At 59.9% G+C, this 26,824-nt stretch overlaps 1 protein-coding gene across 6 annotated transcripts in view; it reads right to left on the bottom strand.

The window, feature by feature from the left end:
- The window catches only part of GRID2IP (Grid2 interacting protein), a 35,622-nt gene extending 10,098 nt beyond the window's left edge, over positions 1 to 25,524 (bottom strand). For 2 of the 6 annotated variants that reach the window (XM_088537740.1, XM_088537742.1), the window contains exons 1-10: positions 24,961 to 25,524; positions 21,792 to 21,946; positions 12,784 to 13,038; positions 11,164 to 11,249; positions 10,573 to 10,642; positions 9,429 to 9,523; positions 7,676 to 7,859; positions 5,072 to 5,226; positions 2,987 to 3,088; positions 240 to 337 (exon numbers count right to left, since the gene is read on the bottom strand). In XM_088537740.1, the coding sequence (XP_088393866.1) occupies positions 240 to 337; positions 2,987 to 3,088; positions 5,072 to 5,226; positions 7,676 to 7,859; positions 9,429 to 9,523; positions 10,573 to 10,642; positions 11,164 to 11,249; positions 12,784 to 13,038; positions 21,792 to 21,946; positions 24,961 to 25,524 (1,764 nt within the window). Of the gene's footprint in view, positions 1 to 239; positions 338 to 2,986; positions 3,106 to 4,840; positions 4,848 to 5,011; positions 5,227 to 7,675; positions 7,860 to 9,428; positions 9,524 to 10,572; positions 10,643 to 11,163; positions 11,250 to 12,783; positions 13,039 to 14,791; positions 14,848 to 18,035; positions 18,050 to 21,791; positions 21,947 to 24,960 lie in introns of those variants that run through there. The other 4 variants (XM_088537744.1, XM_088537745.1, XM_088537741.1 and 1 more) reach the window with 4 other exon arrangements.
- Positions 25,525 to 26,824: the final 1,300 nt, after the last annotated feature.

Genomic DNA, 26,824 nt, shown 5'->3' with positions numbered 1-26,824 from the left:
CTCAGGAGGCTGCCGAAGACACTGCCAGACCCCAGCACTATTGCAGTTAACTCATTGCCCAGGTAATATTTTGGAGAAAAGCTCCAAGGAAGGGATGTTATCAGACCGGGAGAGCAGATATTCCCATGCGGACATGTCCTAGGTGCATTCCCTTTATCCGCTTTCCTGTGTTAACATGAAGGAGCAGCAGATCGCTGCACCTCCCTGCAAAGGTCCCGCTTTGACGGGCCAATTCGCACCATTTTGGGGTTGGGCGTCTCGGGGAGGGACGTCCCGTCACCCGCTTGTCGCTCCGCAGGGATCAGCCGCACCGGCACCTCCACCGTGTCGCTCTGACCTGTGGGACGGACAAGAGAAGCCGGTCAGGAGCCTGGGGACGCGCTCGGGCTCTGCACAAAGGCCACCGGCTCCTTACGTCGCTTGGTGGGATCAGAGCGCCCCAGCGTCCCGAAGGAGGGACGCGCGGAGCCCGGCCGCCCCGCGCACGCGCAGCCGACGCAGCGGTGCTGGGACCTGGATGCAGCGTGTGCTAGAACACAAGCACAGCTGAGGGGAATTCCTCCTGTGACTTGCTCTTTGTCTCCCTGTGTTCATTTTTTTCTTCTATAAAACAATATTATTTATTTCTCAGTCTACCCAACTGGCAGATTCATGAAGCTTCCTGTAAATCCACAGCATCTGAGCAGCGCTTTGATTATAGTGTGTGTAATGATGGACTTTAGTGGTGTTATCCAGACTGACGGGGTCAAGTGAGTATTTCTATCAGAATATTAAAGGCAAGAGAAATTATTTAATTTGTATTTAGAGGTTGCACTATGTAGAGATCTCTGCAGGCATTGAGACATTTAAGTGCTCATTTTAATATTTTTTCTTTTTTTGCTGGCCACTTTTCCTCCAACCTCCCCGTTCCTTGCGGGATACCAGGGCAGGCCCCGTCTCCCCGTGTTAGGATCAAGGTCACCGTTTCTGCGGCCCCAACGCTGCTGCTCCCACGGAGGGAGCCAGGATGAGGCGCAGCTGGAGCGGCCAGGGATGAGGAATGAGGAGGTCCGGGCCCCGGAGAGGGCTCAGCTGAGCTCCCCTGGAGTTCAGCCGACTTGACCAGCTCCAAAGTAAGCCCTGCTTTTCCGCTTTCATCTGGGGAGAGTTTCTGTCCAGGGGTTAATGGTTTGAGGCAGTCCCATTTCTCACAGAAGGGCTCAGAGCCCTGATTTATTTAGACGGGTGTACGAATGACTGCAGGGAAGTGGCAGTTTATAATCCCTGCCTTTTCCAAACTGCCGGAGAGCAGATGGAACAGATTTACGTCTCCTTTCAGCTACAGTATTTTTCTCTCAGCTGTTGGGGCCAGGTTCAACACTTCTGCAAGCAGGCAGATCTTCGGAGAGCACCGGGAAGCCGCTCCCACTCGCACCAAGGTTGATTCACATCTGTTTGCTCAAAGTCCAACTGAAATGGCAAAAAGAGAGGAACAACCCCGGGCTGATGTGTTTGGCACTAATGAGGAAGGACACTGGAGCATGGCTGCCATCCTGCTGCTGACAGAGCTGCCATCCCAGAGAGCTGCTCATGGGCACAGAGGCTCCGCACAGCTCTGTGGCTGAAGAATGCTCCGGAGTTCTTTAAACAAGCGGTTTGTGCAGGGAAGTGGATTAGAATCATTCTGGACAGGATGCACCAGGCCCGTGTCAGGCTGGGTGCTGCTTCGTTCCGATTATTGAGGTCAGCACGGGTCTGACGTGCTGATCTTCCTGCAGGGCAGCTGAGGACAGTGCTGCTCCCCACCCTGCAGCTGGCGAACATCTGTCTGGGGCGAGAGGCTTCCCTGCATGTTCTGCAGCTGCCTGGGCTTCTCTGTGGTGCAGCCGGGAAGCAGGAACCCTGCTCAGAGGCAGGTCGGGGGACTTTGCCCTGGGGCAATGTCTTGGAGCCGGCTGCAGCCCTGCCTGGCAGCTCGTGACGCCCAGCGGGGCTGACACGTCCACACAAGAACAGGGATGTTGGCAACTTGAAGAGCTCCAAGCGGCTCCTGGAGGGAGGTGGCTGGGCACAGCGGGGGAGGTCGTGTTCAGGAGTAGGAGCAGTCACAGGTGAGTGCCCTTGGCAATCAGGGCCAACCAGGATCATGGAGAATAGGCAGGATGCCATGCCCAGCCATCTGGGAGAGGAGGACGGAGACATGAAGGACTGGAAACACAACCAGCAACCCGGGGTGTGTTGGGCAGAGAGGCCGAGAGATCTGAGCGGGTAGAAAAAGCCCTGCAGCAATGTTAGGAGAGTAGGGTTTTCAGACGGGGAGACATGGAGCTTACCCTGAAAAGAGGGAAGGTTTGTGCCAGGGGGTTGTTCAAAGTGCTACTCAAATGTGATCTCCTTTAGAACTAGCATTTCTTCTTCACACCAGTCTCACAAATGCTGTTTTATCTATGTATTTGATAGTGTTCAAGACAGTTCACAGGGAAGCTAGAAACTCTGCACCCCAGAACAGAGGGATCAGAGCAGCTGGAGCTGAGCTCTGGTTATAACACTAAAGTGAAGCTTGGCAGGATGGTGAGGGGAAGCGGGCAGAAGCATTTGGATTATCCTAACTCCTCGGACTGATGATTCTTGCAGTTCCCTTCCGGGAGGGATTGGAAGCAGCGAACAAGCAGCTTCATATTGGAATTTCTTATTCCAGCTGTTTCTGAAAACACGGCTTTCTAGCCCGAGCCTGAGCTCGCCCTGTGCTCGCTTGCACCTTCTGCCCACATGGGCCCTCAGGAGCAGGGCAGAGCAGAAGGGCAGAGCAGAAGGGCAGAGCGGAGGGGCAGAGCAGAGGGGCAGAGCAGAAGGGCAGCGCGGAGGGGCAGCGCGGAGGGGCAGAGCGGAGGGGCAGAGCGGAGGGGCAGCGCGGAGGGGCAGAGCAGAGGGGCAGAGCGGAGGGGCAGAGCGGAGGGGCAGCGCCAGGCGGCCCCCGCATCCCCCCGGGGCTCCGTGCAGGACCCACCTGCGGCTCCCCCGTCGTCGGGGCGCGGGCTGCGGAGGCTGCCCCGGCACAGCGAGGCGGCGCGGGCAGAGCTGCGCGGACGCTCCTCGCCTTCGGGCTCGGCTGCAACGGGAAAGGGGCTGCGTGAGGCCGGGCCCGGCGGGGACGCGGCCGCCGCCGCCGCTCGCCCTGCGCCGGGGGGAATGGACCCGGTGGGGACGCGGCCGCCGCCGTCGCTCGCCCTGCGCCGCGGGACATGGGCCTGGTGGGGACGCGGCTGCCCAGGCCTGCGCAGCCGCCCTGGCACCAGCGGGGCCGCCTGTCCTGGTGCTCAACCCCGTCCCCAGGCCAACACCCCACAGGTTACAACCCGCCGCTGTGTGACAACAAAAACACCCGACCAGCGCAGGGCAGGGAGAGCGTGGGGTGCCCAGGGTGGGGGAACCGCGGTTGGGTTTTTATGCAGCAGCGCTGGGCTACATGAGCTTGTTCTGCAGGAGAAGCTCCAGCCTTGATCCAGAGGGATCCAGCTAAGCCCTTCCTCGCTCACAGGATGCAAATGGAGCACTGAAGTGCTGCCTGCAGCAGCCATATCCTCACGTGGGGTAGCCAGTGTGACAGCTCAGAGGGGCTCAGACTTGCAGCACAACCGAGGGGCCAGAGCATCCGACACCATGGGATCAGAGCAGTGCTCACACAGCCCCATACCCAGAAACAGGGACAGTCACCAAGTTTGGAATAAGCCCGAGTGAAGAACTAACCCAGATTCATCGTGCTTCCAAAGACGGATGCACATAATGCTCCGAGACATTCAGAACTGCAAACGGTCACGAACGGCTTCCTCACGCGTGGGAGCACCTGGGATTCGGGGACCAATGTGCCAACCAAGGACAACGCTCCTGGAAGGGCTCTCCAGCATTTGCTCCAAGGCCTCTGGAAATGGCTGAGGTTACCTATTATTTATTTCTAAAACACAACTGCAAACTGAAACTGTATGAAATTCCTTCTAATGCTTTTTGGTGTTTGTAATTTTAGGGGTCTAAATTGTTAGGAATTCATACAGATTTCTGTACATTTGGCCATTTTTCTGTGCACACAACAGCAGTTATAATTAAGAGTGTGAATTAGATGAGCAAACAGCCCTTTGCCATGCACAGTCCGGGATCCTTGCAGCGGGACTACAAGAGCCTCCCAGGGAGAGGCCGTGTTAAAATGACCATTCCTCAAAAAGCATCTCTTCAAACAGCCCCTCTTTCCTACAGTTTTACCTATGTTGAGTTTCAAACAAGCATACCAACAGAATGTAAACAGTTTAGAATAGAGCAGTTTGAAAGGAATTAAGCAGCCCAAATCCGAAGAGCAAAACCTTTCTTTCGGAATTTGCCCTGCACTGTTTTTGCTGTCTAAATGCGAAGCCCCAAACCCTCCTCAGAGCACGGCTGGTTTGCAGGTTGCCACCACAGCACCTTGGGGAGGTGAGAGGAGAGGCCGAGCGCAGCCTTCCTGCGCAGCGGAGCCGCGGGAATTGCGCATGGAATTCGCGGTCTGTCTGGCAGAGCCGCCCTCCCTGCAGACGCTTCGCACCCTTCCCACCTCCACGCTCGTGCAGCCGCTCCAGGACACTTTAGCTGACCCCTGGCCGCGCTGCCCCTGTACCCGGGTGCTGGAGATACCCCAGCGACGCCTCTCTCATCCCTTATTTGACCTGACTTCTGCCAACACCTACTCCTGGGCCGCCTGTCTCCCCTAGAGAGTTTTTGACCCCTGACAAACTAAGCAGATCCCACAAGCTTTTGCTCCCAAAGATAAGATCCTTCTTTCCCCTTAAAGCAGAGCCTCCTTCCAAGCTACACGGTCCCGTGGTGCAGAAGCCACCTCGGGTCTCACATTCCCGCATCAGCAGGAGGAGCTGGAGGCAGCTCCCGCGCTGCTCCGCTCCGCACGGTCCCCTCGGCCGCTGCGAGCCCCTTTGCCGGCGCCTGCGGGGACAGGGACGAGGCCGCGTGCGGGGCCGCTCCATGGGGACGTCCCCTCCGCCTGCCGAGCTCCCTAGGGAAGCGGCCGGGCTCGGCACCTCCGTGCCCGCCGCAGGGACGTTCCTCTCACCTGCCAAGGACTTGTAACCCAGAAACCTGGCAATCTTTTGCTGGCAGTGCTCCTGCTCTTCATAGGTCAGCAGCTGGTAGATAAACTGCCAGATCACTTGCTTGGCTGGTGTGTCCAGCACCGGGTACACATCCACAATAAGAGTGTCAATATTCCTGTAAAATTGGAAAGAGAGGACTAGGCAATGAGCACATCCTTAGCTGCATCCTCCCCTCACACAACTCCGCAGGTCTCCTGTGCTTCCCATCCTGGCTCTAGCTCCATCTCAGCTGCCACTGTACCCTGGACTTTGGCATAAAGGTACCGGCCGCTTAGAAGCAGAGATGCCACCTCCTAGCAGGGGACTCGGCCCGTTAGTGGGACCTGGGGCAGGAAGGTTCTCCAGCACAGCTGCTGGGAAGGGAATCCGCCAGCACCTGGTAGTTTCTGATGGCAACTATAAAACAGCTGGTTCAGGGCTCTGCAGGATATGGGAGCAGGGGGTGGAGAAGCCAAGAGGCCAAGAAGGGAGTTTGGGGTTGTGGCAGGTGGGATGAGAGTGACCCAGAAAACAGAGTATGAAGGAGAATAAGATTTGGACAGAAGACTGTGAGGCTGGAGCCTTGGATGTGGGGAGAGGGCTAGAACACCTGCTGGGATGGGAGACCTTGTTCCACAGGGATTTGCTTTCCGAGGGTTGGTCTCAGCTGAGGAAAGGCAGCTCGGAGGATCAGAGACAGGCCAGTCTACTAGTAAGAACAGATCAGAGACTACAGCTCACTGTAACTATTACATCTGTAATGTAGGAGCAATACTAAGAAACTCTTACAAGTAGTCGGCAGAAGGTTGATATTTAGGAATGGATTTTTTACCTCGATGTTACTCAAATGGACCATCAGGTTTTACAGAGAGCAGGGACTGTGTGGGGGGAGAAGCGAAGGGTGAAGCCGTCCGGGTCTGTCCGGGTACTGGGATGGCTTCCTTGGCTGCGGGGATCGGCCTCCCACAACGTCTCTTAAGCCTTTTGCTCACTCTCCCTTTCTAGGAAGCTGGACCCATCTCTGGACTGTCTCAAGCCCCATTTCCCCTTCAGAAAAGTCAAGATACTGCAGGGTTGCCGAGCGCAGGGGCCGTTCTGTCCTGATGGGTGAGTACGGAGCCGGCGCGGGTGACCTGCCGGGAGCGCGAGGTCTGGAGGGCCGGGAACACGGACGGGGGTGTCCAGCTCCCGCGCTCACCCTTGGGAAACACTCGTATCTGTGCGCGGAGCCGCGAGCGCTGTGAATCCAGCACTGGGGATTTCAGCGCTGCCGGAGCAGCCACGGTCACAGCTGGCGAGTCTGGGCCAGGCGCAGAACTAGGTCATGATGTCTTGCCGTGACACGGAGCAGCTGCTGCTCTCGATCAGCTGGGGGAGGAACAGGCAGGAGGAGCCGGGCGGGAAGAGGGCGGCTCTGCCCCCGGGGGCTCCTTTCGGACACCCCGGGACTGGCAGCAGCGCCCGAGTCCTGGGGCTGAGCCCCACGGTGGGGAAGGAGACCTGGAGACCTTCCTCGGCACCCGGGCTCCGATCCCACTGGATCTCCTAATGGCTGGTGTCTACCCTGCAGCACCCTTGGCTGGGAATGCCTGGCTTGGGAATCCATGTGGAGAGAATGCAGTGGCAGGGCTGTCCAAAGCAATGGGCCCCGCTTTAGAGCGCGGGGCTGGAGATCGCTGGGAGTCAAGAGGATCCGGAGCCGAGCGGCAGGGGAGGCTTCCTGAGCCCTGAGCTGGAGCCGTGGGGTGCGGGCAGCCCCAGTGCTCTGTGCTTGCTGTTTTCTATCATCTCTTAACATCCATAGCCTAAATATGGAAGGGTTTACTGCATTTCCTTGTCAAATTAAGATATCAGATGCTCTGATCCCTATCTGTATCCAAGCAATGTGCTGCATGAAGGCAGCAGAAGCCTGTCCGGGTGTCGGAGCACCCTGCGGATCCGCAGCCTGCGGCGGGAGCTGCTCCGCGGGGCAGCCCTGCATCGCGGCCCTGCACAACCACTGCAGACCAAGGGCAGAAAACAAGGTCGCTATTGAAAACCCTGAGGCCGCCAAAGGATCAGTTTCAACCCCTGCAACGGGGCGGAGAGCCGTGCTCGGTTACAGGAAGGAGCTGCGCCAGCTACAGCCAAGGGATGCTGCAGCCAAGACGCTGAAAAGAGCAAGGAGACGGGGATGAAACGCGGTGAGAATTCACTGAAAGAGGCAGAACAGGATGTGCTGCTGTCACGGGGCTGGCCGGGCAGCAAGAGAGTCCTGTGCGGTGAGGAGATCAAGGTCACGTTCATGTGGGATTAAGTGGTGACTGAATTTACCTCCCAAATTAATGGGTCTGACCTGTCCTTGGGCAGGACACCAGGCAAGAAATGGGCTCGTGCCTCAGCTCTTTCCCTGTGGGATACTGACTGGGGAATGTACAGCTGAGGAAATTAGAGAAAATAATCAGGGCAGAGCGCGGCAGTGAGAGCCTCCAAATCTGAGATCCGTTTTCTGTGTCAGTGCTTTGATTCAAGACTCCCTCTCCGATACGGAGATTGCAACCGGTCCAATTACCAGCATTAAAGGAATGGAGCTGCTAACGAGTTACCGATGTTGGAAGAAGCCTTCGAGCGCTTTGCAGATGGTATAGTGCTCAGGTGGGGTGAGCAGATGTTCCAGCTGCTGGTTGAAGGTCCTTCCTTGAATCTTGATGCTAGAGGGAAGTATCTCTGCAACCCACTGCAGGGAGGTGAGGGCGGAGGAGGCGCTCGGGGAATCGGCAGAGTCAGAGTCTGCAAGGTGCAGGCACAAAGAAAACAAAGACAATTCAACAAAGGGTCTTCACGACAGGCTAAAAAGGCTCCCGTTGAACCCAAGATTGGGCCCTGGGGACCACCAGGGAGGCTGTACCTGAGTATGAGGGAAAGGATTTTAGTGACCTGGAATGTCCCCGTCTTGGGGATCAAGAGGGACGCGAGGCCCCGGGAGCAGCCCTGGCTGCGCTGCGGGAAGCGCCTTCTCCCGGCTGAAGGGCTCTGAGCAGGAAAGTGCTTCAAACAAACCAGGGGGAAGCCGTTTTGCCATAAACCTGCACCCAACAGTCCTAGAAATCCCCTCTCTGCTTCTGCCTTTGCCCGTGGACACGAGTGCTGGACCCCGCGGGGCTCCCTGCGCCGTGAGGAGCCGTGTCGGAGCTGCGGTCACCGCCCCACGCGCTGTCCCTGCCACCTGCAGCCCCGCAGGCCTCCACGTTCCGCTCCTACCGGCCCCCGCGCCTCCCATAGGGAGGCCTCCGAGCACGCGAATCTCAGCTCTGTTGATGCCACCCCTGACACGTGGATGCGCCACGGCCTCGGAATACACATTTCTGTCACCGAAAAGCAGCGTCATGACGAGGCTGGAGCCGCTCACGGAGGGCTGCGGCGGTGCGAGGAGCCCCGGGCAGCACCAAGCTCGCGGCTGCCCCTCTTCCTCCCGCACCGCACGCTGACGCTGCTGCTGGAGGCCTCAAATCTACAGCAAACACATTGTTCTTTGAGCCATCTATTCCGTTGGTATATATAATCTGCCTCTTTGGTAATGCTGCTTCTAACTTTTTCTGTAAACGCGTGCGGGTGATCATCCTCTCCTTGAAGCCTCTGGTCCTGTTTGAAAGCAGCTGACAATAACCACTGACTTTAAAAGTAGTATCAGCCAAACGTTACTTGTGGGTAAACTGAGGCTTAAAAGGTAAAAGGTCAGTTCGCTTCGGCACACAGGAGGATGGCCAGGACATCAGGGCTGGAAGTCACATCCTTCCTTGGCCTCGTTCTGCCAGGGAAGCGGTTTGGGCATCGCTGGATCTTTACTGAGCGAGGCTCTGGGTTTTGCCTCCCGGTTTGTGACTGAGGGCTCCTAAGGGAGGCTGTGGAGGGAGCCGGTCCCTGTCCTGCCTCGTGCAGCAGCGTCCAGCAGCGCCGGGGCCTCCTGTCCCCTCGCCGGGTCCTGCACCGTCACCGCAGCGGCGCTGGGGACCGCCTGCTTGCTGTGCCCGCCGCCCCGGTCCCTCACCGGCCTCCTCGCTGTCCCTCCGGAGCCACGTTCCTCCGGGAGCAGCAGTTTCACTGAACAGCGCCGGCCCTGCACCCGTGCATGTGCCAGGATGCTGCGGCTTCCGAACGCGCACGAAGGACGGCGCGAGGGCGGCAAGGACGGTCCCGGCGCACGCCGAGCAGCCCAGCGTGCGGGAAGCTCCTGCTGGAGCGCGGCCGCTCCGTGGGACACGCTCCGGGCTCCAAGACGCTCGGTCCATCTCCCCCCGAGACCCCAGTGCTCGGCGGCGGGTTCCCAACGTCCCCCCGTGTCCCCCGGCCCGCTCTTACCGTTGGAGAAGTTGACGATCCCTTCCTCCACCACCAAGGTGGGCATCGCCCCGCTGCCCTGCAGCATCGACACCACCTTGTCGTGGGAGCAGCTCCTGCAGCGGGACGGGAGGGAGCCCCGTGAGTCCTCCCGGCCGCCCGTCCCGCGGGAAGCGGCTCCCGGCGCCGCTGGATGGGCCCGTAGCCCCAGGCCTTGGTGGGGAGCCGGGCGGGAGCGGGAGGGATTGCCAGACACCAGCTGAGCTTTCCATCTAGATGATACAGCGCTGGGGAGCTCTGTTTGCCTGCCTAACTCTGTGTGAAAATAAACGCAAGCTGGAAGTAAAAATGCCTTTCTGGAGACGGGCCATTCTCCTTGGAGAAAGGTACGAGCTGCCCTGGGACGATGGCTGCCAAAACGCAGGCTCAGAGGACAACCTTCCAAGAGGTCCCCTCTATGTTCTGGAGATGCGGCAGCAGCCAGGAGTTTGCTGTATCAGCTGAAATCTGAGGACTTGGGCACTGACAGAAAAAGCATCAGATCTGTAACCTTTAAATATTCATCATTCTGTCTTATCGTGTAGCTGGTTCTACCCTTTGCTCTTGTTTTTCTTTTTGTGCAGAGACACCAGCCTGGGAAAGTAACAGCCGCTGTCACTGGATTGGGAAGGTGCAGAATGAGCTCGGGATAGATGGAATTTGATTATTTTTGTTGTGAGTAGGGGAGTGTTACCTCCTAGGTGGAAATGTGATTGCCCATGTGGTTTTAAGCTTAGGATTCCTCTCCAGGAAAAATCCATGGGCTTGTTGGTACTCTGAGAGCCCCAGCTATGTAACATGTGGCTGGAGCCAGGTCTCCGGTGCACGGCACTCAGTGCACCCGTTATGGATGTCATGCATTAAGTATTGCACCGTTAAGTAACTGCACCCTTAAGTAAAGGGAGGGGAAGGAAGGCCAAGGATGGAGGCTGAAATACTCCTTAGAGCAGTTTTATGAGGGAGTATTTAAGGAGAGGCCTGTATGGGACAAAAGTCCGTGTGTACCTCCATAGGCAGCTCTCCAGGATATCCGATTTCCATCCTTTTTACTCCCAAGGGAACACACGAACACGGCTCAGCCCCACACTCCAGGACCCCATGAGCCAGACCCAGGTCAGTCTCTTACCTCATATCCAGACCATTGAGAAACAAGATTCGATCTCCAGGTTTGAGAGCTGCCTTCTCAGCTGGGCTTCCTAGTGCACAGGGAAGGAGAGAGGTGCTTTAGCTAACGCGTCCCTTGGTTTTGGTGGTGACATCTCTACTGTGGGGCCACTTTGTGCCCACACGTGGCCAGGGAAGCCCTTGAGGGAAGGTCACCCTGCAATGAGATGGTCTGGACGGGACGGGGCTGCTCCCGGGCTCAGCAAGGCCAGTGCCCGGTGTCGGTGCCCGGCGGGTGCCGCGTGCGTCCCTGCATGGCCACCCTGCACTTCAAAAGCAGATGTGATTTCAAACATCCGCTAAACAAAGGCGTTCTCCACCTCCTAAACATGAAATAGGGAGAGCAGAGAGCCAAACTCAGCTGTGCTCAAGATACTAATTATTCACATCAGGAGGCTCCATCACTGAGGCTCATAGAAGTCCATTTTGCTGTTTTCCAGCAAACAGTAAGCACTTAAAATACAGAGTTCAGGCTATAGATCCGTAAGTATCTCTGAATCTTAGGGCTGCTCCCTCAGAGCAAGGTCCTCCGCAGCGTGCAGGGTTTTCCTACCTGGCAGCACGGACTCGATCCACACCGGGGCATGTCCGCGCAGCGTGAAGCCGAAGCTCCTGTTGCCTTTGTAAACCCGCACGGTTCTGTGGGTCCAAAACAAACATGAAATCACAACCTCACATACGCTTGGTTCTGTTCCCTTCCCTTTTTTTTGTTTAAAGCAATAATTAATGAATTCATAAAACTGCGGTCCAGCCCTTCAGATTCAATGTTTTTAAAATGAAAAAACGCATAACATGCATGCTACACTAACATAAACAAATACATGTTTTACAGAGGTAAGATTTACTAGGCTAATGAGAGAGAAATTAAATTCAGCTAGGAAATTTTGGAAGCAGTATTAGGAGATCTTCCTGCTGGGAGACTGATTGGAGCGGGAAGTTGTTCCCCTGGGAGCTGGGGGAAGTGAACGGCGCCGAGATCGTTTACAGCCGCAAACCCTGTTGTGGGGACCAGGGCAGTGCTGGTGCAAGGGAGACCAGCTTGAGCCTGGCTGCTGGATAAGTCACGGCAAAGGAAATAGGCAGCGCGTGCCGGGAGAGACGGCCGGGAGCCCGCGGGAAGGGGCATCGGAGCGGAGCCCCCGGAGGGCACAGGGAGACATGGACTGTGCTGGCCCGTCCCCCCGCTGCCCGCAGCTGCTCTGCGGATCCTGGAATTGTGGAATCACTGTGGTTGGGGAAGACCTTCCAGATCATCGAGTCCAACCCTGAGCCCTTCCTGTAATTCCCGGCTGTGCCGATGAGCCCGGAGCTCGGCCGCTGCGAGCGGGGCCGGGAGCGGCGCAGGCTCCGGAGCCTCCCAGCGCGGTTCAGCGCTGGCCATGGGCGCAGGGAAACGGGATAAACCCCAGGCCTGGATTGTCCTGGCTGCCTCCCCCACCGTGTCCTCAGAGCCAGGCACCCGCCGAGGTGGCACCGGGTGACACGGCCCGTCCTGGGCCTGAGCATGAGGCCCTGGCAAAGCCAGGCATCCTGCGTCCTTCCTGCATCCTGCATCCCTCCTGCATCCCTCTAGTATCCTGCATCTCTCCTGCATCCTGCATCCCTCTGGCATGGCCGGGCATCCTGCATCCCTCCAGTGTCCTGCTTCCCTCTTGCAGTCTCTTGCAGGAGGGATGCAGGATGCCCAGCTTTGCATCCCTCTAGCATCCTGCATCCCTCCAGCATCCTGCATCCCCCTAGTATCCTGCATCCCTCCAGCATCCTGCATCCCCCTAGTATCCTGCATCTCTCCTGCATCCTGCGTCCCTCCAGCATCCTGCATCCCTCTGGCATGGCTGGACATCCTGCATCCCTCCTGCATCTGCATCCCTCATGCATCCCTCCAGTGTCCTGCATCCCTCTTGCAGAGCCGGGCATCCTGCATCCCTCCTGCATCCCTGGGCATCCTGCATCCCGCCGGCCCGGCTGGGCACCCCGCTCCCGCAGCCCGTGTGCGCTGTCCCTGCCCCACGCACGGCTCCTCACAGCCGACCTGGCAGCGAGGGGACAGGGAGGGCGGGCCGGGACCTTGGGCCCAGCCTTCCAGGGGGACAATTTCCCCTCTCCCCACACAGGCTCCGTCTGAGCGTGTCCCCAGCCCCGTGCTCTGCCCTGCCGCCCCGCCGGGCGCTACCTGCGCGCGGCCCCCGAGGCCACATTGCTGGTGACGAGGGAGGTGGATTTGCGCAGGCTCTTGGCGGCCTCCTCGTGGCTGCGGGGCACGGAGCTGGCGCGGGTGGACACGAGCAGCCGCTCGTGGTGGTCCTCGCTGCGGCTGCGGCGCAGCCGGTGGCTCTGCTGCTCGCCCTTGGAGCGGCACAGCTTGCTGATGAGGCTCTGCGACACCACCTCGTCGAAGCGCTGCCGGTGCTTCTTGGGGATGAAGATCCTGGAGAACGGCACGAGGGAGGCGAGTGAGGAGCGGGGCCGAGGCGGAGCCGCTGCATCCGGCGGTACCTGGGGAAGCAAAAGTCTCGCGCGCTCCCACCGGGAGCACCCGGACACGGGGCCACCCGGGTGCATGGGAGCAGCTCCCCTCGTCCGGGCGCTCCCCGAGCTCCTGGCACTGGGGTGCGCGGACGCCCCGCGCCAACACCCGGACCCGCAGGTTTCGTCCCGGATGGGAGCGATGCCGCCCTGCTCCTCCTTCCCTCCATGTCTTTTCCCAGCTCCTCAGAGCAGCATCGGCTCCAGGCCAAGCTTCGGGCGCCCGCAGCCTCCCCGCTGCAGCGCAGGCCCCGGTGCAGCCCATCCGGGTCGTGCAACCTGCAAAGCTGCAGCACCAGGGATGCTTCCGACCCCGGGGCACCCCGCACCGCCGCAGCCGTACGTCCCTCCAACGAATAGCTCCAAATAATTAAAATAGCTTAAAATAACAACTCTTGCTGCAGCGTCAAACAGCAGCCAGCAGACCTGAGGCTGCCACGTGCCTGTGCAGAGCATTTGGGAGTGATTTAAAATAAGGAACACGCTGGTGCAATTCACAGCCAACTTGTGATGAAGCAACAAATAGAAAAGGGTGAAATCGTGCTAATAAGTGTCTCACTGTGCTAACAAACATCTCGCCGTGCTGTAAGGAAGCGCTGCGGGAACACGGGGAAGGAGCGGGGGCCGTGCGGCCGGGTCCTGGTTCCCTTTCGCTTGTGCTCCCGCTCCCGCACCGCTCCGGGGTGAAGCCAGGCCTGGCTCGGCCGGGAGCAGCCCCGGCACCTCCCAGGGGCTGGAAGCAAAGAGGGGAGCTGAGTGACAGCGAGAAATAATCCTATTAAAACATTTCCCTTCTGCAAAACCCTTTGCAGAGAACTTAATGCTGTGCTGATTAAAGCTGTGCCAAGGAAGGTGTCGGGCACTTTGTGCCCTGCCCAGGAGCTGCAGCCCCGGGTTTGGCAGCACCGGGGGACGGGATGGGACAGGACAGGACGGGAGCTCCCACATGAGCTGTGCCCAGCGTCAAACCCTGCAACAAGTGTGCCCAAAAGGGAAACACTTCCCTGCTCCCTTGGCTCCCCGGGGAGCCCATCGAGTACCGCTCTCCTGCCTCCTTCCTCCTCGGCCCTCCTCCTCCTCCCGCGGGCTGCGGCCGGCCCTGCCTGCTCCCTCTTGCAAAGCGCCCAGCAAAGGGCTCCAGGGGTCCCTGTGCCGCTCGGGATGCAGCATCGACCGGCTCCGGCCGGGAACTCCGCACACGGATACGCTCCCATCATCAGCTCGTGCTGGCCAGCGAGCGCCGTCCCCCGGTACCAGCCACTGGGGCAGCACCTGGGAGAGGGTCCCGTCCCCATCCCCATCCCCGTCCTCGCAGTGGGTCCCTGCGCGGTGCGGGAGGCAGCGCCGCGGGCAGGAGCAGAGCGGGGGGCTCGGCCGTGGGACCCCCCGCGCAGCATCCCCAGAGCCGGGACCTGCCCTCACCGCTGCCCAGCCCTGCAGCCGCCCCCAGATCCCTCGTTTTCCTGCAGCCCCGTTCCCGCCGGGCCGGGGATGGGCAGAGCCGCCGTCCCGGACACGCTGCAGGGAGGCAGCCCGGGAGGCAGCTCGGAGGAGCGGGGAGAGGCTCCCGCGGGGGAGGCACCGCCGGCCGCCCCGGGGCTACGAGACCCTCCTCAAACCCGGCGTCGCGCGCGAGCGGCCGCTCGGAGACCTACCGAAAGTGCCGGGAGAAGCTCCGGTCCTTGCCCATTTGCAGGGATGCGGCGCGGACAAAAGGGAGATGCTCCAGCTCCTCATGCAGACGGGGCCGAGCGGGCGGCGGGGCCAGCGCCAGCCGGGCCCCCTGCCCCCTCGCACCCCCGCGACGCGGCCAGATGGCCCCGCCGCGACCTGCGCCCGCCGCGGCCAGCGCCTGTCCCGGGCCCGGCCCCGCTCCGAGCCGGTCCCGCCCGGAGGGTCCCGCTCCGCCGCGCGTCCCCGCGCGCTCTGCGCCGCTCCCGCGCGCAGCCGGAGCCCCCGCGCCGCGGAAAGGAGGGCACCGAGCCCCGCGCTCCGCAGGGAGCCCTCGGCGCCGCTAATTAGTTGACTTCCAAAGTGCTGCTGTTTAAATTACACGCTGCTGCAGCGGGGTGAGGAATCTTAAAGGCAAACGACCCCGGTGCAGCGCTCGGAGCATCCCCATCCTGGGCACCCCGCTCCGGGTGCTTCCCCAGGCTCCATGCAGGGGACAGGGACCAGGGCCTGGAGCTGCTGCAAACACTGGGGCAAAGAACAGGAGCGAGGCTGGTGCCCTGGTCTATACGTCTGTTCTATACGTCTGAATAGGCGAGAGCACGTGTGACACGGGCTGTGCAGGCCGGCACGGCTGCCCGGCACCATGTACACGATTTACACACGACAGCAAAAACTCCAGAAATGACCAATTCCAGGAATTCCAGAAGCGCCCAGTGCATCCCCGAGGTGTGAAATTCTGCATCCCAGCTACCAACTGCAGAGCTGGGAAAAAGGAACGTTCGGGTTGGAAGGCAAAACCTTTAATTGAGCAGCCTCCAAGCAGAGCCCCGTGTTTGTCGGAGACCCTGGGGCTCCTGGAGCCGCCGCATGAGCTGTGACCACGGGGAGCAGAGCCTGGGCAGGGACCCCCCTGCGCCTCTCGCCCGGGCAGAAAAACACGTCCGGGGGGATTAAAACCCCGAGCTGCCCTTGGCCGACACCGCCCTGCGCTGCGTGAGCAGCCACCAGCCTGGAAAAGCCCCCCTGCCCCAGCCGGGCCGCGGCGCCAGGACACGCGCTCTGCAGCAGGAGGGTCCTGCCCTGCGTCACCCCGCAGCGAGCGGAGCTGCAGCGGGTCTGCGGGTGGCGGGACCCTTCCCCCCGTCACGGCAGGCTTGACAATTGCTCCTTTGGCCACAGATGTTGTGCAGATGTGGCCCGTTACTGTCGTTAAATGGAAGCCAAGGCCCTTTTCCCCAGGGCCACGTGGCGGGTGCTGGGGGGAGCCTCGCGGCCGTCCCTGCTCGGTGACGATCGATCCCTTGTCTCGTCCTCGGGCAAAGCGCCACCAAGAGCTCCCCGGGCGCCCGGCGCTCACAGGGTCACCTTCCCTCCTGGCCGAAGGACGGACGGACGGACGGGTCCCCGCCGTGTCACTGCGGGCTCTGCCCAGCCGCAGTGACAGAGGGGAGGCCGCAAGGGCCACATCCCCATCACGGGCAGCGATGTCACCTTCGCTTGGGCAGCGTCACCCATGGAGACCCGACAGCTGCCAGGACTGGGAATGTTCCTTCTGGAGATGGAAAATGCCCCGAAAGGGCCCGTTTCTGTAGCCCCGCTGGCCATGTCACCCCAGCCAGTGCAGGGACCTCCCTGCCGCGCGGTCACAGACCCGCAGTGTCCCCTGGCCCGGGGGCTTCGGAGCAGGGACGAGCGGCAGCAGGAGCAGGGACCACCCTGTGCCGGGCTGGAACGCAGAGACCCCAGCGCTTCCCACAAAACAGAACTTGCCCATGGGGCTCGGGGCCGCCGCGCTCTCGCCTGCGCGGCAGGGGTTTGATGTCTCGAAACAAATTAACCTCTTAACAGGAGATTTTGCACTAAGGTATTTTGGTCATGACCTATTTGAAGCCAGCCCGTACAGCGGAGCTCCCTCCCGGTCACTGTCACTCCTCCGAGCTGGTGGCAGATTTTTTTTCTCCTGCTCTAATTCCCTTTTGGGGGCAGTTTAACATATGCCCAGCCAGAAGATTAGTGGGGTTTTTTGGTTGTTTTTATTTTTTTTGAGGGAACCAAGCCCAAAGCTGCTTTTCCTGCATTATGGCCCTGCTTTCCCCAGCTGCCGGCCGTGTGTGCAGGGCTGGCAGGGCAGGAGCACGGGGCCGCTCGGAAGGTCTGAACGAGGCAGCAGCAGGAACGGACGGGACCGGGGGCAGCGCCTGCACCTCCCGCAGCCGCGGTTTCCCTCGGGATGAGCCGGGAGGCTCCCCCACGCGCGGAGCGTAGGGATGCGGGGAGGGGGAGGCAAGCGCAGCACGTATAAATCCTGGCGGCTAAAATGAAATTTCTTATCCGGTGAATGTCACAGATGGCTGGAGTATTTTAATACAGGAACACGCCAAGTAATTTTATTGCCATGAAAAACAGCCTGAGAAAAATAGATTGTGTTTGAGCCATTATTAAAATGAGCTCGTCGGAATCTCCTCGGGAACGCGGGAACCCCGACGGGCCGCGGCTGCGTCGGCACCGGCTCCCCCGCGGCAGGGGCTGCTCGGGGGCCAAGAGGCCCTAACGAGGGGACGTAACGACCTATTGCTCCGGCCTCCCTGCTGCAACAGAAGGACTCGGGGACGATACCTGCTGGTGTAAAATCATCCAGACAGCAGGATAGGGCTCCCTCCATGGATGAATATGGAAAGGGCACGAGCGGGTGTCCGGCACGGACCCAGTGCCTGCACAGCTGATGTACACACATTTACACACATTTACACGCATTTACACGCATTTACCCACGCTTTTACAGCAGGGCAGGTCAGTGGGAGAAGGGGCCTGGTGCCCCCCGCACCTCTGCAACACAGGCAGCGACCCGGCAGGACCGGAGCCCTCTGCAAGGCTCGGAGCAGCCCCAGCCAGGACACAGCAATTCCCGCGCCCCAGCCCTGGTTGGAAAACCGCTCGGGAAGCAGGGAAGCTCCTCGGGGATGCAGGAGCGCTGCGCCCAGCAGGGATCCCCGGGACGAGCCCTGGGCAGGTCGGTGCCGACGCAGGTGACGGAGCGACGCGGAGGCGCCCGCACCCCCGTCCGCACCGAGCGCTGCCCGCGGCTGCTCCCTGCAACGAGGGCGCCGGGAGTTAATGAACCCGGAGCGCCGCTCGCTTTGGCAGCGCCGGCGGGGGCCGATCGCAGAACGAAGCTGTTCCCACCCCATCCTCGGGCACCCCCCGGAAAGGCCCTCGGCTACTCACCCCAGGCAGCTCATGCTTCCCCCCGGCCGCGGCGCGTCACCATCCCGGAGCGGAGCTAGAGCCGGGCGCTCTGCGCGTCTCCAGCACCCGCACGGGCAGGGGCTGCGGGCGCGGGGAGGACCCGGCGCGGCACGTGCGTTGTCCCTGCCGTCCGCAACCCGGCGGATGAAGAAAATGTCAGCAAATTAAAATCTGCAGGAGCTTAATTCTGGACAAATGGGATGAAGCCCGTTTGAGCTAAAAAGGAAAACAAAACAAAACTCAGAGCAAAGCTCAGCCCTGGGGCAGAGGGAGGGAGAGGTGCCGCAGCCCCAAGTGCTGCCCTTTCCGAGGCTCTGGAATCCGGGGTTTCCTCCTTGCAGGAATGTGCGGAGTCCCCAGGGGGGAGGGCAGGAAGGGACCTGCAGGGAGGCGGCCGGGCGACCTCCGCAGTGTCCCCAAAATCAATGGAGCCGGAGCGGAGCGGAGGGGAGGGGAGACCCGGCCAGGCGGGAGCGACCCGAGCAGGGGCGAGCGGCAGCCCCAGGTCAGAGGCTGCCAGCGCGGTGACCAGTGCGGCCACCAGCGTGGCTACCACTGCAGCTACCAGCATGGCTACCACTGCGGCCACCAGCGTGGCTACCACTGCGGCCACCAGCGTGGCTACCACTGCAGCTGCCCCCACGGCTACTACTGAGGCTACTAGCATGGCTACTGCTGTGGCCACCAGTGTGGCTACCACTGCGGCTACCAGCATGGCTACCACTGCGACCACCAGCGTGGCTACCACTGCGCCTGCCACCACAGTTAACACTGTGGCTACCACCATGGCTACCACTGTGGCTACCACCGTAGCTACAACCACTGCTGCCACCGTGAGCACCGCGGCGGCGGCCACAGCCCTGCCCTGGCCGCAGGGCCACCCCGGTCCCCTGGGTCACGGAGCCCCCGTCTCCTGCGCCAGCGGCTGCTGCCCGCGGCTCATCCGGCCGCTCCGGGGTTCTCCCCTCGGACGGGGTCTGTGGGACCCCGCAGCATCCCGGGAAGCGCCAGGCCCGGATGCGGCACCGGGAAGGTGCTGCCGGCCAAATCCCCCTTAGCCGCAGGCTGAGAGTCCCCGGGCACCACCACTGCGTCCAGAGCCCTTCCTACCAAAAGGAAAGGAAACAGCAAAGCCAACAGGGCGTCTCGGAGCTGCCTGCGGAATTTACAGCATCCTGCACGCCTGGAGCACCCTGCAGCCCTGCACCCCCTTTCCGTGTGTTATTCCCAGCATTAAAGCTCTTGCTCAGCACCAAACCTGGCCAGGGACAAACTCAGACACAAGCAGCAACCCCAGAGCTGTTATTCTGCCGCAACCCTCCCTTGGCAGGGAACTCAGGTCACCAAAGCAACTTTTTCCCCTGGAATTAATTTCTTTAAGATTAGATGGTAAATCTTTTTCCCTGAGCTCCATATTTCATTTGCATTAAACCGAGATTAGCTGCCCGATTCCCTGAGCCCCAGCACCAGCCTTTCCGCGGGCACGGCCACGGCCGTGTGCCGGTTCCGACCCGGCCGTGCCGCAACGGGCAGTGCTGGAGCGGGTGCTACTGAGCCCGGCCGCAGCCCTGTCCTGCTCCCGGGGTCTCCGCAGGAAACACCGCCGGGCTCCTCGCAAGCGCTGGTGGGCCCAGGTGGAACAAGCCCATGGCAATTTGGAAGCTTATTAAAATCCCATCTACGAAAAAAAAATATCCCGTATCATTTCACAGGGATAAGGATGGCGGCTTTCTCCGGGACCAGCTCCTGCCTGGGCTTTGCTCTGGTCCCAGAGGGGCTCCCCATGGCCCCCACACGGTCGCTGCAGCTGAGCTGTGGCCAAGGCCACCCCGGGCCACTCGCTCCCCACGTCCTCCCCGGGACCCCCACGTGCGCGGCCAAGACCCCGGCGCGGAGCGTGTTGTTATGGCAACAGTAATATCCTGCAATTCCGCTGATTACAGGAGGCATCGGAGAGCCAGGCGCGGAGCGGAGCCAGATGGAGCCCTGATTCCGCGCGGCCATCGCCGCTGCCGACCGTAATCCCGTCACGTGCCCCGGGCTCAGGCCGTGTCCCCCCGCACGGACCCGCGGACGAGGGGAGGCCGGACCTGCACGAGCGCCCCCCGTCCTCGATGTCCTTGCGGCACCCGGCAGCGCAAGGCGGACTCCGGCGACACGAGGCCACGGAGCACCGCAAGGGAGCCGGATCCGGGCCGGCCCCCGGCTCCCAGCTCACCCCACGCACGACTGGGATCCCCGCACCCGGCGTGGCCGCAGGGCTGCGGGCCCCCGTGGCTGATGATCCGCAGGCAGCATTCGGAGCCGCGGTCCGGACCGGCCAGCACCCTCCGAGGCGGCGGGACGGACATCCCTGCCCCGCGGGAGAGATATCCCAGCCTGCCCCTTGTGGGATAACGTTAAGTGAGCACCCTGGGTTACTAGGAGTCTGGATGGAGCCGTTTGTCCTGCCAGGACCCGGGATGCATTAGCCCACGCTGAGCACCAGGCTGTCACTTGTGGTCTCCAGGAAGCGGCCAGGCCGCATCCCGCCGGCTCCGTGCTGGGCTCCATGGCACAGATGTCCCTGCCCCTTCGGCCCTGGCAACAGCCCCGCGCGGATCAGGCAGGGTTATCGCTCCAGTGCTGGGAATTAGGAGGATTAGAGGAACGTCCCGGGTTCAGCCGGGGTTTCTCAGCTCACACTGCGGGGGAGACGCTCGCTCTGCCCGGCCCCCAGACGCAGTCGGTGGCCCCAAGGGAGGGAACTCGCCCCCCGGGGCTGGGAAACACGGGGAAAAGGCCCCTGGCAGCCCCCGGAGCTGCCGACGCAGCAGCGCTCGCACCGCGGCACCGGAGCGGGGATGGACGGGGCGGCACCAAACGCTGCAGGGAGCGACAGGCGCGAGGCACGAGGTGGGGAGGAAGCACCCGGCGTGGAGCACGAGGACGGCTGCGACGGGAGGAGACGGCGAAGGGGCAGGGAAGGCTGCGAGGACACGAGCTGTTCCAGACCCCGCCAGAGCCGCGCGCGGCAGCGCGAGCTGACACACAGATTGATTCTGCGGCCCGGGTCTGGAATAAGCGCCAGCTGCTCTGCAGCTAATTTAATTTCCCTTCGAAACGATGTGCAGAAAGGGAGCCAAGCCCTTTGCTGTCGGCAGAGGCAATGAATCAGAGCGCCTGGCGCCCACCGGGTCACCGCGGGGACGGGGACAGCGGGGGCCGCGTCTCAGCGGGCGCTGCAGGAGGGCAGTGGGCGGCCGGACCCACGTCCACGCCACGCGCGTTCCTGCCGCCACGTCCCGTGCCCGATGCCGTGCTCAGCGCCCGGGGCTCCGCTCGCCGCAGGACGGAGCAGCCCCGCGGGATGCAGGGATGCGGCGCCGGGAGCAGCCGGAGCCGGCGCTCCGTCACGCTCCGTGCTGCTCCCATCGGAAGGGGAAGCGCTGCCGGGTCCAGGCCGCGGGCGGTTGCAGCTGCGCTGCTTCCCTCTAGTGCAGATGATCCTGCCTGCGTAGGACAAGACACCTAGTGAAGGACATCTAGGACATCGAGGGAAGCTGTTCTTGTCTGGGAAGCAGAGCTGCCGCTCCGCACCCCCCAGCATTCCCAAGGGAAGCTGCTCGCGGAGCAGGGAAGGGCACTTTGCAGAGGAGCTCCATAAGCAAAGGCCGAGGCGCCCGCCCCCGGCGCTCGGCTCCAGCCCGTGTTCCACCACCAGCACAGCAACAGGGGCGGACTGACGCTCTGTACCTGATATTGTCAATAAGAAGCTGGTGGGACTCTTGGGTGAGAACCATGCAGAGGGCATAAGCCAAGTATTCTACCTTCCTCTCTGCTGCGTACTGCTTCAGGACGGTGAAAACCTTCTCCTTTACCTCTGGCTGGTCTCCAAGGATTTCATCCACCTGCAGAAGGGCAGGAGAGGAAACAGACGTTAAGCAGCAGGAAAAAAAAAAAGAGAAAAAAAAAAAAAAAGAAACACGTGCAGGGGGTACACAGTGTCTAGAAAACACATCTTGTCTATTTTTAGCACCCAGCCAACCAAAGAGAATCAATGTGAGGAAAGTGACACTGTCATCGACTGAGCGCTGGGCATCACCAGGGCCGCGTGCACGCTGCAGCCGTCACTGTTCTGCGGGTTATAAAAACTGCACCGAAACCATCGGTGCCACAGCGAAACCCAGAGCGCCGGCGTTTCACAGTGCCCTTGCACTTGCTCACGGGGAGCCCTTGGCACTGCTGGGCTTGGGCCCAGCAGATCATTCTGGAATGTGCCTGGCAGAGGGCACCGCAATGTGGATTTGGGGGTATTTAAGCCTCTAATGACACTGTGGTCCTGCCAGGTGACACTTCCTTACTGTAACTCCTGGAAGGCTGCAGGGAAATAGGCAGAGGGAACATGTGTGTGAGCACTGACAGCTCATTAGTTGTTACCACTGCCATGTCCCCTCCACCTGAGACAGCCGTAATGGGCAGCCTAATTAGCTAATTAGCACCTAACCAATCATCTTGCAGCAAGCCCATGGGACCCTCTTGACCAGCCTCTTCCTGTGCCCTGCTGGGAGGTGGTGGCTGGTCCTGTGGCCCAGCTGGGCAGTGGGTGCAGGATCTGCTCCGTGATGCTGCTTGAACCTCACCAAGCACCCGAGGAAAAGGAAGGATGCAGGAAGCCCCCTTTGCCACCAGCCTGCAGACCCCGCAGCAGGGCTGTGTTTTCCTGTGAGTTAACAGCCTTGTGCTGTTTAACTGCTCCCCTCCTTGGCGAGCTTGGCAAGCCCAGGTGGGATGGGCAGAGCTGTCCCTTGTCCTTTCCCAGGGCATGTCCCTGCGTTTTGAGCTCATCACCAAAGCTGAGCAGGGAGCTGGAAGGCAGCTCAGCAGCCTGATGTGCTGCGTGAGAGGGACCCTTTACATAAGAAAGGCAAAGAGCTGCTGCCTCCTGGCGCTTGTTCCACTTTGAAGCCCTCCAAAGAGGGTTATCACAGGCTCTTTAACCTACATCACAAACCACCAGGTACTTGTCGATTTGCGAGAGCCACCATGTGAGCACTGCTGGGATTCCTGCGGACCTTTCAAGGTTGCTGAATCTGGGGCGTTAGAGGCAGCAGTCTCCCTGTGGACAGACCCACGTGCTTTTTGGTCTCGAGAACCAGCACCGAGCTGATAAATAACTTGATGTTTTGTTTTGGTCTGTTTGTGCACCAAATCGCAGGCCCTCCCTGTTAACCCTCACCCGTGGAGCTCCAGGGCTGGGCGCTGCGGTGCCGTCGAGGCTGCTGGTGCCAGCGCGGCTCCTCGGCACCGTCCCGAGTGCGCCAGGGCAATGGGAGATGCTGACCCGGAGCTGAAACCGGGAGCACCTCTCATTTTCTGGTGCTGCTGTGATGCTCAACCTGCGCAGCTCAAGTCCTGGCCCTGCTGCTTTACTCATGTCGCTGATGGTGCCGTGGCTCTGTCTGCCACGTGAGCCCTACTAGAACAGGGACTCTGTTGAATGAACAAGGGTGGGAAAAGGATGTGTACCTACAGCTTGCAAATGCCACGAGAACTGGGAGCCGCAGACCTCCCAGCCTGAGGACAGGAGCACGTGGGTGCGGAGCTGCTTCCCAGCATCCTTGGGCACCAGCATTGCTCTCCGCAGCAGCACACGAGCACAGAGCAACCAGGTAAAGCAGGGTGTCAGGCGCCTGCTGCCTCGTGGGGTTTTGTGCATCGTATAAAAATTAAGCTACTTAAACCATCCGAGTTATTAACTCCCCCCGGAGAGACACCGGCAGCGCGCAGGGCTCCGCACGCTCCCGCGCGCTCGGGCTCCCCGGGTCCGCTTGGAGCGGAGGGACGCGGCAGAGGTGCCGCTGCAGGAGCCAGCGGTGCAGAGAGCAAAGGCCACGGAATCCTGCTGGGAATCGCGTGGAAAAGGACTGCAAAATTATCGGCTTGCTTGCGTGCTTAAACGTGCCCTCCCACGATCACCGGGAAATGCTTACATGGTTTAATGTGACTCTGCAAGGCTGGGGCGGCGAGGAGCAGCCTTCCCAGCAGTTGTTAATCTCCTGTAATCAGCGGGTATCTGTTTCACGGGCAGTGCTCTGCCTTATGAATCCAAATCTCAATGCATTTTGTGAATCTTTAAAGGCTGGCTGAGGGGACGCGGCTGATACCCATGAATCTCTTCATGAATGTCATGTTCTTTTATTAGCTCGGGATCAAAAAACCACAAGCCTTGTTGTTTTCATAACAGTAATCTAAAAGGCTACTTTGAAATGGAAATTAGAAAGATTAAAAAACAACCATGATCAAATTTATAATTAGCAAGAGGCAAAGTGTTTGGTAAACTACCCACTAGGCAGCCTTCAAGAATGCAATGGTAATCACACTGATCAACTAAACAAGACCTAAAATCTCTACGGGAAGAGATGCTAAAACTTTAAATGAGTATCAGCTACTCCTGAGTAAGAGATTTGCCCCTGCAGGTTTCCACTTGACTAGTGTTATGCTGGCATCGTGCAAAAAGTAGTAAGTACTTGGGATCATCCAAGAGACTCTCAAAGCTCTCGGCAACACTGATTTATTCTCCTCGCCAGTACTGAAATATGGGTAACACTGTGCTCCTCGCCTAGACGCTGCAGCCCTGAGCCTGCACCCCACGGCGCTCTGACCCAACCGGGAGCAGTCCCCCTGGTCCCCGTACGCGTGTGTTGCTCTTGCCGGTGTTCTCGGGCCAACACATGTGCATGGGGACCAAGGCAGCGCTCGCTGCGGCATTGCAGCTCGGGTGGGTTGTGCCTGCTGCAGATCCAGCCGCTGCTTTTTTCACTTGGCTCAGATGAAGCTGCAGGGTGTGAAATCCCCAAGGGCGTCCCCGTTGCGCGCAGCCCGGGAGGGTGGGCGCAGGCGCTGCCCATGCACCCGGCCTTACCTTCTCGCTGAACTCGCGCGCCTTCCGCCTCCTGTCCTGGCGCACGGCCTCGGCGCTCGGCCCCGGCTCCCGCGCGCCGCAGCCTCCGCGCGGCCGCAGCAGCGCCAGGCGCAGGCACGTCCCGCGGCCGGCCCGCACCGCGGCCGCCGCCGCCTCGCGCAGCTTCACGGGCGTCCCGTTGACCTCCAGCACGTAATCCCCCGGCTTGACGCCGGCGGCGGCGGCCGGCGAGCCCGGCGCGACGCTCTCCACGTGCGGGGGGCTGCCGCCGGCCAGCGTGAAGCCGAAGCCGCCGCGGGCGGCGGGCGCGAGGCGGGCGCGCTGCACGCGGGACACGACGCCGATGCTGGGGGGCACGGCGGCGCAGCGCCGCGCCAGCCGCACCAGCGCCTCGCGGCACAGCCGCGACACCGGCTGCCCCTCCACCTCCAGCAGCTGGTCCCCGGGCTGCAGCCCGGCCGCGTGGGCGCTGCTGCCCTCCTCCACGGCGAGGATGTAGCAGGGGCCGCGGCCGCCGATCTGGAAGCCAAACGCCTCGGGCCAGTCCTCGTTGCTCGTCGGCATCGTCGCAACTGCAAGAGAAGGGGAGAAAAGGAGCTGTGCCGCGTTGGCCTTCATCAGCAACGTGGAGCCCTTTGTGGCTTCCTCTGGCCTTGCACCCGTGGAGAAGACATGCTGCAAACGGGGATCCTTGTGTTGTTGGTGAGGTTATTTTCTCCCTAAAAATGGCTTTTATTCTTCTGTGATTGGGCTGCCAGGGCAAGGAGCAGTGAGGAAACAAGTGGGACTTGATGAAATGTTCATGTTTAATGTGAAAAGCCAGCACGTGAGCCCTGGTTTCACCTGCTGGTTGCATGTACATAACCCACCTTGCCCAAGGAAATGATGCCAGTCCCTTGCTGACAGTAAACTGTTCAGCAAAACAACTATTTCATAATTCTGGCATGTCATATTAATCAAGAACTCAGACAATAATTCGAGACAGCTTTATTTTAACTAACTCATCCCAATACTCAGCATCACTTGGACTCGATGACCTTGAAGCTCTTTTCCAGCCATAACGATTCTATGAGTCTGTGTTTTCTGTGGTTACAAGCTACAAAAACATTTCAATTAGAATTTGTCAGATCCGCTCAACCTTCCTGGGAATATTGCTTTTTGCTCACCCAGGAGCAAGCAGGATTAGCCTGTGCAATATTAGCCTGGTTTCCTGAAGGGAGCCTCCTCAAAAGGACCTGTCTGTGGTTATTTTGAAGTCAGAACCTGCCTCCATGGACTCAGCGGGAGAACCGTGTTTATGGAGAAATCGGGCATTTCAGTCACTAACACATATAGAAGTTGTCCATGCCTAAGCTGAATTCAGACCTTTGGATTTTCAAGGTTAACTTGCAGAACAGAAAAGCAAGGGCTCTTTTCGAGCTGCGTTGGACTCCCATGACGTGTAAGTACACACATTTATTACGCACTGATATTTGCTAAATTAGTTTGCATGGTTTTCACTTCATTTGATTTTTGGCTGTCGATGAAGATGCTTTTTATTCCCACATTTATTTCAATTGTGTTACTTAACAGACATTAAGCACTTACAAAAATGAAAATGTGTGTGTGTGTGTGTGTGTATAAATACATATATATATATACATATACTCTTTTATCTGGTTAAGTTATCTTATAGGGATATCTGCACATCTCCTAGCTTATTTACCCCAGAGTAGCTGCTTTCTGCCTTCACTGTGCTCACACACCTTATTAGGGCAAATTGGGAAACTCAGGACTACATAAAAGCAAAGAATCATTTCAAAACTTCATCTTATCACTGTCAGGATGACTTGACTATGATCTGAATGACCAAGAGACATTCTGG

This window comes from Tinamus guttatus, unplaced genomic scaffold (genome assembly GCF_059628265.1).
Source record: "Tinamus guttatus ecotype Peru unplaced genomic scaffold, ASM5962826v1 Tinamus_guttatus_pri_ptg000861l, whole genome shotgun sequence".
In the NCBI taxonomy this organism is placed as follows: Eukaryota; Metazoa; Chordata; class Aves; order Tinamiformes; family Tinamidae; genus Tinamus; species Tinamus guttatus.
Note: the sequence above shows the minus strand (reverse complement) of the source record. Positions and strands in the feature narration are given on the sequence as shown.